General features: G+C 37.3%; 1 protein-coding gene across 2 annotated transcripts in view; it reads right to left on the reverse strand.

Moving 5' to 3' along the window:
- The window catches only part of LOC109851593 (DNA repair protein REV1), a 70,856-nt gene continuing 58,594 nt past the window's right edge, over positions 528-12,789 (reverse strand). For both annotated transcript variants that reach the window (XM_020421813.1, XM_020421812.1), the window contains exon 21: positions 528-1,272. In XM_020421813.1, the coding sequence (XP_020277402.1) occupies positions 1,219-1,272 (54 nt within the window). In that variant the 3' untranslated portion in view covers positions 528-1,218. The remainder of the gene's footprint in view (positions 1,273-12,789) is intronic.

Below are 12,789 nucleotides of genomic sequence, written 5' to 3' on the forward strand. Positions count from 1 at the left end.
TGAGTTCAAAGAACAGTTATAAACAGATCAGTAAAAGAAAAGGGCTAATTGCATGGAGGCTTCTTGTAGTATCATCTTTTTGAACTTTACTACAGGTGTCATTCACAATAGCAAAACTACAGAGGGTCTATGTGCAACTAACCTAAAGAAATTAAGGATCCACGACTCTAGAGAGCCAATGCGAAAACATCAGTTTACTCTGCTGTTCCAGCGCGCTGTCCTCCTGTTCGTTGCAACTTGCACAGGTCTAAACCAATAACGTTTCTCACATTCATTAACATGGAAAGCGATACTCCACCAAAATGGAGGATACCAACTTACAAAGGGAAACCCCCTCTCTTTTTCCCTTTAAAAAAGGGATCCTTCACATATAAGAGGATATCAACTACAAAGGGAAACCCCCTCTCTTTTTCCCTTTAAAAAAGGGATCCTTCACCTGTAAGTGAACATCATTCTAAAGATCGAATCATGTTTGCATAAAACGCCGGACAATAATTGATTATCTTCAATGAGAAGTATCCATCACCTTTAAAAGTCACTCCTTTTGACGATTAAAGTATTTGATCAAGGTCACAAGCCAATTAACATGAATATACAATGGGATGCAATTTGGTCTCCTGGTCATACCCAAGAGAAGCCATATGTAAAAAACTTTCTGCAACTTCTCTCGTACAATAAAGTACATCGATATTTATTTCTTTGTCACACTCCTGCTGTTTTTTCATCTTTTAATGGAAGTGAAAAGCCCATACATACAAAAGGGTTGTCCCGGCAAATTATCCATAGAAATGAAGCTGTCACCTGTTAGAGATCAGCATCGATATGCGTCTCCACACACATTGGTTAGATCATTGCCATAGAGAGGAAGGAGAGGGAATACTATAAAGAGCCCTCTATAGAGTATCATATAGATAGTAGAGGGTGATGCATGACATATCGTCAATCATAATACAAATATCGTTGAGGTCTATAAATACAGTTATATGACTGCACTGATTGTCATTGATATGCCTGTTATCACCCTCTCCTTCCCATACAATATTCTACAGAGGGCCCTCTGTAAGATGTTTTCCCCTGATGAAATAAGCAACCGACTGACATCTGCAGAAGTTCAACAGGAACTGGAGGCTTTCAGAAGGCTCCATTCGCTCCCAGTGTTATTCCACAATTTACATGTATAGTGAACTATACACAAATCTGATGCACAAGCATTTTATACTATTCATTGAATGAAAGCTGAAGATGTCCTCCATACTGCTCATTGACAGAAACCTGATACATAGAGAAATGTAGACAGGAATCAGAATTCAGTTATAAGTGTTATCTTTTTAAGAATAAGCACTACAAGGATTGTCACCACATCTGAACACTTGGTTTAAATGATGACAACTAATACAGTACGTATCATGTTTAACCATATACTGATATCATTCGTGGTACTGAGAAGTGGAGGAACCCATAAAACTAATCTAACTTACCTTCACTACATCAGTGAAGGATTGCATTTTGAAGTTGGATGAAGGATCTAATCCACCACAGATCTCATCCGAACAGGTAAAAAGTAAATGTAAACTTGATAAAATCCAGCACATATGAGTTGCCAATATGGACATGTAATAAAGGATATGGATACCATAAAAAATTATGAGTAGAATACGTTGCGTATATAACAACAATAATACTACAAGCACGTATGCTAATGTTTGTTACACGTAACATAAATTTGTAAGGGCAAAACTCTAAAAACGAGCTATATACCTAGAATAATAAAAATATTAAGAATATAAATTAATAGTTATGTGAACAACAATTGTTGCTGGCTTGCTTCCATCCAACTGGGAAAAGTGAAGACAGGAGGAAGTAAGAGGGTGTAGAGAAAAGAATTAAAATAAGTAGAGGTAAATTTCTGAAAATATAGGATAATTTTCTAAAATTGAATGCCATTTGTGACGTTGCATGTTTATGCAATTCTATGTTTAGATTTTTGAATATTTTTGGGTAACTTTTTGAAATTTTAAGTTAACTTTCTGAAATTTTAGGGAAATTTTAAGATAATGTAATTTCTAGAATTTTAAGTATTTACTGATTTTTTGGTATTTTCTAAAATATAATGCAATTTGTGTTACATCATGTGATATTATGCAATTGTAATTACTCTAAACCTAACTACCCTAATGTAAACCCTAATGACACAAAACTATAACAATCTTTTCTAATTTACAAACTATACATGCATGTTTGCTCTTAGGAGATGTTATCATTTAAGATCGCGTAAATGTCCAGAAAAAAATTCAACAAGATAAATTTGTATGCTATTCCATTAATTAAAAGTTATATATAACACACAGATGAGAATAGTACCGAATAAGTCATGGATCAGTATCCCTCGTATTGAGAGATACATGGACAGTCGATATCAAGATGGAATAAATACCTGCATAGGGTATTCCAAGGCGGACCTAAGGAATTTAAAGTGTACTCTTGTGTTACCCTTGCTATCGGTGTAAAAATTCAGCGTTGGTGAAAAAAGTGAGTTATCCACACACTTAATATGGGGATTTTATGAGTACAAATATTGGATGTATCACGAGGAAGGATATCTTGAAGAAATGAAACTCGTGGCACATACCGATACGTCTGACGGTGCGCAAATAGATGATACACGGACAATGCTTGACAATATCTTAGCTATGGACAATGTGGAAGTTAAAGAAAATGTGGCAGTAGACGAATGCGGGTGTTGAAGAAAATGTCGAAGTTGCACAAAAGTGTTGAGGTTCCGCAAAATGTTGAAGATGCAAAAAAATGCTTCAGATGTGACTGATATGGAGACTTGGCGTAGATAACAAAGCTAACAGAAAATAGTGAAAAGGATCTTTATGATGGTTATATAAAGTTCAGTAGATGTTACGGCTTTTGCGTATTAAGACCCATAGCAGAATTGTGGATAAATACTTTGATATGCTTCTTAATTTGTTGCGAAAGGTAATTTCTAATGGAAAAGAGAACATAACAGAAAATATTATATTGTGAAGAAGATTGTTAACACTCTGAGGCTTAAATACAATAAGATTGATGCATGTCCCAATAATTGTATCCTCTGCTATAAGGATCTTCAGGAGTGTCCTATGTGCTAAGTGTCAAGATGGGAACAACGCAAACACAATTCAACACGGCAACAGAGACTGTTCTTAAGGAAAGGAAGATTCCAGCAAAGGTGCTTCACTATTTTCCCTTGGTGCCTAGATTGAAACATATAGATGACGAGAAACTTATAGACATCCAGCTGAAGCATAAGCGTGAAAGCATGTTGACCAAACTTATTCTTAGTTTGCTAATGACTGCAAAAATGACTAGACTTATCTCACGATAGATTCAATCCATTTGGGCTTATGAGCTCGGAGTGGTCTACATGGCTTGTTATATCAATGCCTTATAATTTGTCGCCTTCACTTTGTATGAAACAATCATATATAGGATACTTCCATTACTAATACCAGGCAATAATGCACCACGTAATTATATACAGTGTTATCGAGCCGCAAGGCGGGGCGCAAAGGTCCCTTACACGCACCATGCGTAAGGTGCACAACGAGGCGCGCGCCTCACTGAATTGAGGCGCATAATTCAAACTAATATTTTCCAACATAAAACAAAGAAGCATATAAGCAACAAGTTTATAAATTATCACATAAAAAGACTAAGAAATATAATTTCACCTACTAAATCACGAAAGAGTCTTAATTAACATGCATAACATAAAGTTCATAAGTTTCCACAAATCACAATGCAAGATAATATCCAACATGAGCAAAAGTCTACGAAACAAAGTAAGCAAGTAACAAAATAACAGTGTCTAGTCATCCTCATCATCATCGTCATCCAACTGAAGTGGAATTTCATCATCCTCAGTTTCCTCCTCTTCTTCAAACACAACTACCAAAATATATATTCATAATTCATTCATTAAATATGTATATTCATAATTCATTCATTAAATATGTATATTCATATTGCATTCCTATTTTCTAATTAGAAAATCTTCATATTCAATGTCAACATTGTGGACTGTGAACTGTGAAGTGTAAACAGCAGAAAAAATTAAAGAAAAAAAAAAGAAAACAAAGAAAAACTAAAAAAAGAAAAAAGAAAAGGAGAAAAATGAAAAGAAAACAAAAAGAAACCCGCTGAAAAAAAAAAAGAAAGAACAAAAGGAGAAAACAAGAAAAAAGAAAAAAACAAGAAAAGAGTAACTGAAAATACTAACATGAATATTAGGCGGCGGAATCGGCGACGGCAGAGTCGGCACGTTGGTCGGCGGGTTAGGGTCAAGTGAGGAGAGAACCCTAAAACATAAGGGTTTATTGACAATCAAGACCCGAAACCCGCTTTCAACCCGAAACCCGCTTCAACCCGCTTCAATCCCCACCCTAAAACAGGCGCGATAAGGTGGTGCGCCCGACGAGCGCTCGAGGCGCACACGAGGCGCGCGTCTTGCATGCCTGTAGCGCCCCACCTCTGGTGCGGGGCACGATTGCTGCAGGTCGCAGCGCCTCATGCCTAGGGCACGCCTGGGACGCGCATCTCGATAACACTAATTATATAGACGTCTTTTTGGAGCTGCTAATTAATGAGTTAAAACAACTCTGAGAGGGGGTCATGACATATGATGCTCATGTTAAGAAGTCATTCAGGCTCCATATTATTTTGCTATGATTTTTTAGCTTATACTAATCTTTCTAGTTAGTCAACAAAAGGAACTTATGCTTATCCAATGTGGTCCGAAATTCAAAGGTCTTTATCTATCATACAGTCGAAAATTTCGTTATTGGTTTAATAGAAGGTGATTGCGAGACATGCACTGGTATAGAAGTAAAACATAGAGCAAGAAGTAAGTTGAGACCAGAAATCATCGTTGTTCATTATCCGGAGATGAGATTGTATAATGCTTGAGGATTTATGAAAAGTAAGGTTCGGAAAGAAACGATATTCAAAAGAGCATTTACTTGGAGTGAAGAACTTGCAGAAGAACAAAAGGTACGTAAATCAAAGAGGGTGAATGTTGAGAACTTATAGAAGAACAAAAAGGTACGTAAATCAAACAAACGATATTCAAAAGAGCATTTACTTGGAGTGAAGAACATGCAGAAGACAAAAAGGTACGTAAATCAAAGAGACCGACACAGAGGGTGAAAGTCGAGAAAGAAGCCATAAAATTGCCTACAGGATGAAATACAACATTTTCTTTCAGCTACCTTACTGGCAAAAGCTTAAACTATGCACAACTTAGACGTCATGCATATTGAAAAAAAAACATTTGTGACAATTTTGTATCAACACTATTGCAATACGCTAAAAAAATCAAAAGACAATCTTCGAGCTCATTAGGATCTAAGTGCATTGAACAACCGAGAAGAGCTATATCAGAAGAAGATTGGCGAACAAGATAAATGAGTTGCCTTCAAATCGCATTACATTATCAAAGACTGAGATGCAAACATTTTGCCAGATACTCAAATCAATGAAGCTGCCTGAGGGTTACTCTTTGAACATATCAAAGAGTGTCCAGGTTCAAGAAAGGAAACTAATTGGACTTAAAACTCATGATTGTCACGTCCTTAATCAATTGCCCTCGTGGCACTTCGCAACATTATGCAGGATAAAAAAACAGTGGATGTTATAATTGAATTCTGAGGATGCTTCAAGAACCTATGCTCCAACGTTATAGATGTCTCACTTTAAGATCCTTAAGGAAATCGTATCAGAAACACTCTCCGAAATGGAGATGCTCTTTCCTCCAACATTTTCTATAGTCATTGTCAATGTTTTAAATGTCGGCCGACATGTCGAACATGTTGGCCGACATATCGGATTGAGGGCTCGAGCAACACATGTCGAGCATTTTTAAGTCGTATGTCGGCTTTCGGGAGAAAGTAGGATATGTCGGGGCCATATTGAGCGTATCGGTCAATTTTTCAGCTTTGAAAAATCGACCAATATGCCTTTTTTTGGTTTAAAGCTATTTTTTATTGGGTTTGGGTTTAGTGATGAAAACCCAAACTCATTTGACACGTTCTAATGTTACGGGTCTCTTTACGAACCCAATAGAAAGAAAAAACAAAAAAAGCTAGGGTTGCAGCCATCTTCATCTTCTTCGTCTCTCTCTTGCTTTCGTTCTCCTCACATCGCCGGCTGCCTCCCTGCGACATTGGAATCCACCCATCACTGGTGCTGCCTTCTCCACTCTCTCTTCCATGCGCCATCGGAAGCCAAAGCTCCAGCTTTTCTCAGCTTCAGCCGTCGGGTATGAATCGTTTACTTTTCTTCATCTCATTCGCTCTCTCTCTCTCTCTCAGCCGTCAGGTACGTGAGTCCATGACTTTTCTTCCTCTCTCTCTCTCTCTCGCCTTGTTTTAGTTTTACGATAAGTATAAGTTCATAGGGTTTATTTGAGAACAACATGAAGTTGATGGTAGTTTAGTAACGTTTTTTGAAATTTTTGGTAGTTTTATACAACATTAATAAAATTCCTGATATTTATTACATGGTCCGATTTGAAATTTGTGATAATTTTTTAACAAAGATAGTTTAGAGTAATTTTCATAAAACCCTTGGAGTTCATGATTGTTTAGTGAAATTTGCTTAGCATGCGTACAAGGAATTTGATAGAATGGTTAAGTGAAACTTGAAAATTTAACCAATTTACTATCTCAAACTATTAACCGATACCAAAGGAACAAATGCTAGAACTGCAAACTCATGCACTACATAACAGCTATATTTCATATTAACAAATAAATCACATTATGCACAATAAACATCATGCTACTACTAATAAACTTGAAAGAAAACTAATTATTTTTTAGTGTAAATTGATTTAAATATGCAATTGAATTAAATATGTAAATATAATTGGTTGTTTAAATCCATATTTGTTGTCTTGTTAATTATTGTAGAATCATGTCGTCTGAGACATGATATTATACATATACGCACCATCCGATGTGACAATTTGATATTTAGTCCATGTCTCCCGATATATCCCCGATTTTCGCTATCCGACATGAATTTTAACCGTCCGACATGAACCCCACATCCAACATTTAAAACATTGGTGATTGTACATCTTACATAGCATCTTGCAGAGGAGGCTTATGTAGTAGGACCAACCCAATATCGTTGGATGTATCCAATGGAGAGGTTAACTACCTTTTCCTCATACATTTAAAATCGATGTGTTACGCATGCATAAGTAACTGATAGTTTTTTTAAAGATATTTATGCCTCCTGAAACGCCAAGTTCATAATAAAGCTCGTCCAGAGGGTTCAATAGCTAGAAGTTATGTGGCCAATGAATGTCTCTTATTTGCCTCTCGTTTTATGCGGGTTGCACTGATTCCAAATTAGGAAATTGTTGATAATAAAGATGTTAGCAGGGTTGTTAGATTTAATTTAAACAGGAAAATCTGTTTGTTGAGATCCTTTTAGATAGCTAACTTCCTTCTCGTATTATTAGCCTATATTTTAGGAATATGTTATTAACCTTTTTTCCGTTGTGTATATAATAGAAGCAATACTCTGTAAAAGGTTAAGTGAAATAATAATATTATTATTAAGCAGTGTTTTCATTGTTTCCTTCCTCTCGTTAGCTTTGATGGTATCAGAGCGACCAAAGATCTAACGCTGAGTTGAGGGAAACAAAGGTCACCATGACCACAACTAGTGCAAGCAGAGGCGATGATTCTGAGCTTGCGTCTGCAAACTCTAAATCAACCTCTACAATTGCGCCCACTGCAAATCATTCTGAACACATATCCCTGCAAATAACGACACACAAACTGAATGGAAGAAACTTCCTTCAGTGGTCTCGGTCGGTCCAACTAGTCATCCAAGGAAAGGGAAAGTTCGGCTTTCTAGATGGCTCCATAAGTAAACCAGATCCCAAAGATTCCTCTTATCCGAATTGGGATATACAGAATTCTATGGTAATGGCATGGTTGATTCATTCCATGGAAGACAGTATTGGAGATTCCTACTTGTTTTACCCTACTGCAAAAGGGATTTGGGATAATATGAAATTGGCATACTCTGACTTTCAGGATTTTTCTCAAATCTTTGAACTACGCAATAGGGCCCGAAATTTGTATCAAGGAGAGTTGACGGTCACTCAATACTTCACTGTCTTGAAGAAAATATAGCAGGAGCTTGATCTATTCCGTATTTGCAAATGGAATGATCCATTAGATGGAGTCCTTTACAACAATATGCAGGTAGAGGACAGAATATACGATTTCCTGGCAGGGTTAAATCGTGAATTAGATGATGTTCGTGGCCGAATTTTTGGAAAACAACCTCTTCCGAATATCGATGAGGTCTTCGCTGAAGTGAGACGTGAAGAGAACAGGAAACGTGTTATGAACAACAGCCAATCCCCTCCAAACGTAGAGACATCCGCTCTTGCTGTTCGAGGAACAGAAAGTCGAATCGATAATCACATCAATAAGAAGAACCAATCTTGGTGCGATCATTGTCAGCAACCATATCATACCAAGGATACTTGCTGGAAGATTCATGGTAAGCCTTCTAATTGGGTTCCAAAAGGGACTCGGAGTCGAGATGGAAAGGCCTTTCAAGTCACAAACGAGAATGACCAGAAGGAACACAATACTGTTGTCACTTTTTCAAAAGCTCAAATGGAACAACTTTGCAAGATTCTGTCTGGTACGTACACCTCAAGTACCTCCCATATGGCACAAAAGGGTACCACATTAACGGCTTTTAGTGGTATAGCCACAAAAGGTGAGCCTTGGATTATTGATTTCGGTGCTTCGGATCACATGATCGGATGCGAAAAATTATTTGTCTCATATGTTCCTAGTTCTGATCATCATCGTGTTAAAATTGCGGATGGTACTTTTTCTGTTGTTGCGGGTGTGGGTTCTATACAAATCAGTCCGAATATTGTTCTTCATGCTGTACTTCATGTGCCTAAGTTATCTTGCAATTTGCTTTCTATTAGCAAGATCACAAAAGATTTGAACTGTGTGGTGAAATTTACAACCTCTACTTGTGTTTTTTAGGATTCGATTTCGGAGAAGAAGATTGGGAGTGCTAGGGAGTTTTCTGGATTATACTTCTTTGACCATGATTGTTCAGTGAGTAATTATGTTCAAGCAGCAGCAAATTCCTCAGAAAACAAAAAATTATGCTTCTTCACTTTAGGCTAGGACATCCAAGTTTTTTTTATTTGAAACGCTTGTTTCCCCACTTGTTCAATAATAATGATGTTTTTCAATGCGAAATCTGCCAGTTGGCTAAGCATACTCGGGTTCATTTTTCACCACAGCCATATTTACCATCTCAACCTTTTGTTCTCATCCACAGTGACATATGGGGTCCATCCCGGGTTAGGAGTGTCACTAACAAACGTTGGTTTATTACATTCATCGATGATCATACCCGTGTTTGTTGGGTGTATTTATTGAAAGACAAATCTGAAACTGAACAAGTTTTTCAAAATTTTCACTCCATGATCAAAACGCAATACAATGCAGATATCAAAGTTTTGCGTATTGATAATGGAACGGAATATTTTAACTCAGTTCTTGGACATTTTCTCACAAAAAATGGACTGATTCATCAAAGTTCATGTGTCAACACACCACAACAAAACGGCATCTCCGAACGAAAAAACCGCCATCTTCTAGAGGTTGCCCGCTCACTTATGTTTTCTTCTAACGTTACAAAATGTTTTTGGGGTGATGCAATTCTTACTGCATGTTTCTTGATTAATCGGATGCCAACCAAAGTTTTAGATTATCAAACCCCCTTAGAGTCGCTTTCAAAATCTTATCCCAATTATCGCTTTTTCTCTGAATTAGATTTGAAAATTTTTGGCTGCTCCGCATTTGTTCATACTCAAAATCAAAATCGGACCAAGTTAGATCCTAGATCCCATAAGTGTATATTCTTAGGATACTCATCAACACAAAAAGGCTATAGGTGTTATTCTCTAGAAACAAGAAAGTATTTTGTTTCTAGAGATGTTACATTTTTTGAAAATCAGCCTTACTTTTATCCTCAAGTGGCGTGTGAAAATAATGATCCAAATATTTTTTCTATTTTTCCAAAACAAGCAGAGTCAAATTCCAAGTCAGACACATGACAATATTTTTGGGACTTTGCTCCAGATTTCATGCCTCAAAATTTCCCTTCCTCCACATCACTCATTGTTCCCCTCAACAAAATTCGGTTCCAAATTTAAGCCCCCTACCAGTCGGATCTCCTCCAGATATTTTGAGTCAACAAAATTCAAATCTCTCCAAATCCGGATAATCAACAGAATTCGACCTTCTCTCCAAATAATCCAACATCTATGAATTCCTCTTCAAATCTGTCTGTTCCTCAAGATCCGAACCTTCCCACTAAAGCTTTGACTACACAAGATTTGACTTTGTCAACGTGTCCTGCTCAGCCTCAACATATAACGAATCCACAAAATTTGGAAGCACCAACGACAGGGGGAGAACTAAGTAAGTCATTGCTGCTCTACTCGAGAAAAAAATTCCCAAAACGTGATTCGGTAAAGGAAACAAATCCAGAACCGGTAAAGGAAACTAATCCAGAGACTCCTCCTGCCTCTCAATCGTCTGATCTGGACTCCGGTACCGATACTAACACTTGTTTGATTGATCTGGACATTCCAATTGCAGTCAGGAAAGGGACGAGATCATGTACAACACATCCAATGTCTAATTTTGTACAGTACGATCACCTATCAAGCTCAGTACGAACTCTGGTGGCCAATCTGGCAGGTTCGAAAATTCCTAAAACGGTACAGGAGGCATTGCATTGAAGAGTTCAAAATGGAAGTAGGCTATACTAGATGAGATGAAGGCGTTAACAAAAAATAAGACTTGGGAAGTGACTCAAAAGCCCAAGGACAAGGTTCAAGTTGGATGCAAATGGGTTTTTCCATAAAGTACAAGGCAGATGGCTCGATAGAACGATACAAGGCAAGATTGGTAGCAAAGGGATATGCGCAGACATATGGGATAGACTATCAAGAAACTTTTGCACCTGTGGTGAAGATCGATACTATTCGAGTTCTTCTATCTCTAGCGGCAAATCTAGACTGGCCATTGAGACAATTGGACGTCAAGAATGCCTTCCCGAACGGAGAATTAGAGGTGTATATGGATCTACCACCGGGCTTTGATGATGAAAAGAGGAATGGAAAGGTTTGTCGGCTGAGAAAATCTTTATACGGTTTGAAGCAGTCGCCAAGGGCTTGGTTTCACCGATTTACTAAAGCTATCCGGAGGGAATGATACACCCAAGCCCATGTTGATCACACCCTGTTTTATAGGCAAAAGAATGGGAGAATAACCATACTCATTGTCTATGTTGATGACATTGATGACATAATCTTGACGGGAGACGATTCAGAAGAAATTGAGCGTTTAAAAGAAAGGTTGGCCTCTGAATTCGAAATGAAGGATTTGGGTTTGCTGAGATATTTTCTTAGAATGGAAATAGCCAGGAATAAAACCGGGATTTCAATATCTCAAAGGAAGTACATATTGGATCTTCTGAAGGAAACCGGAATGATGGGGTGTAAGCCATTGGATACTCCTGTTGATCCAAATGTTAAATTAGACATAAACTCTGGTGGACAAAGGTAGATATCAATGTTTGGTGGGAAGATTAATCTATTTGTCACACACTAGACCAGATATTGCTTTTGAAGTAAGCAATGTGAGTCAGTTTATGCATGCTCCTACTGATCATATGGAGGCTGTTTATCGGATTCTTAAGTATTTAAAGGGAACTCCTGGGAGGGGTTTATTTTTTAGGAAAAGTGAAAACCGCATGGTAGAAATTTTCACAGATGCAGATTGGGCTGGGTCAGTCAATGATCGTAGATCTACCTCTGGATATTGTTCGTTTGTCTGGGGTAATTTGGTAACGTGGAGAAGAAACAGACTGTGGTTGCAAGTAGTGCTGAGGCAGAATTGAGGTCAGTGGCTCATGGTGTTTGTGAAGTGCTTTGGTTGAAGTTACTCCTGGAGGAATTAAAAATGATTGTCAAAATGCCGTTAAGGATTTTCTGTGATAATAAAGCTGCCATTAATATATCACATAATCCTGTCCACCATGACCGAACTAAGCACGTGGAAGTCGACACTTTATAAAGGAGAAGATAGAAGAAGGAACAATTTGTATGTCATATGTTCCAACCTCTGAGCAAACAGCAGATCTGTTGACTAAAGGAGTGTTTAAGCCAACCTTCAAAAGACTAGTAGACAAGCTGGGAATGCATAATTTGTATTGTCCAACTTAAGGGGGAGTGTTAGCAGGGTTGTTAGATTTAATTTAAACAGGAAAATCTGTTTGTTAAGATCCTTTTAGATAGCTAACTTCCTTCTCGTTTTATTAGCCTATATTTTAGGAATCTGTTATTAACCTTTTTTTTCCGCTGTGTATATAATAGAAGCAATACTGTGTAAAAGGTTAAGTGAAATAATAATATTATTAAGTAGTGTTTTCATTGTTTCCTTCCCCTCGTTAGCTTTGAAAAGAGAACACACTTCTTTACCCTCACAGGCTAAACAAAAAAATATCCCAACTTGTTAGATCAGGCCGATGCGTACATATTGGGTAATCTAAAAATCTTCTCTAAATACAAGAAGATAAAATAAAACTTGATATTTGAATGCTATGAAGTTATTTACTTTTAACAATTAAAAATTTTTTCTCATAATAATAGGCAACATCCGGTAAAAGGTA

The sequence above is a fragment of the Asparagus officinalis genome, chromosome 8 (assembly GCF_001876935.1).
Source record: "Asparagus officinalis chromosome 8, Aspof.V1, whole genome shotgun sequence".
In the NCBI taxonomy this organism is placed as follows: Eukaryota; Viridiplantae; Streptophyta; class Magnoliopsida; order Asparagales; family Asparagaceae; genus Asparagus; species Asparagus officinalis.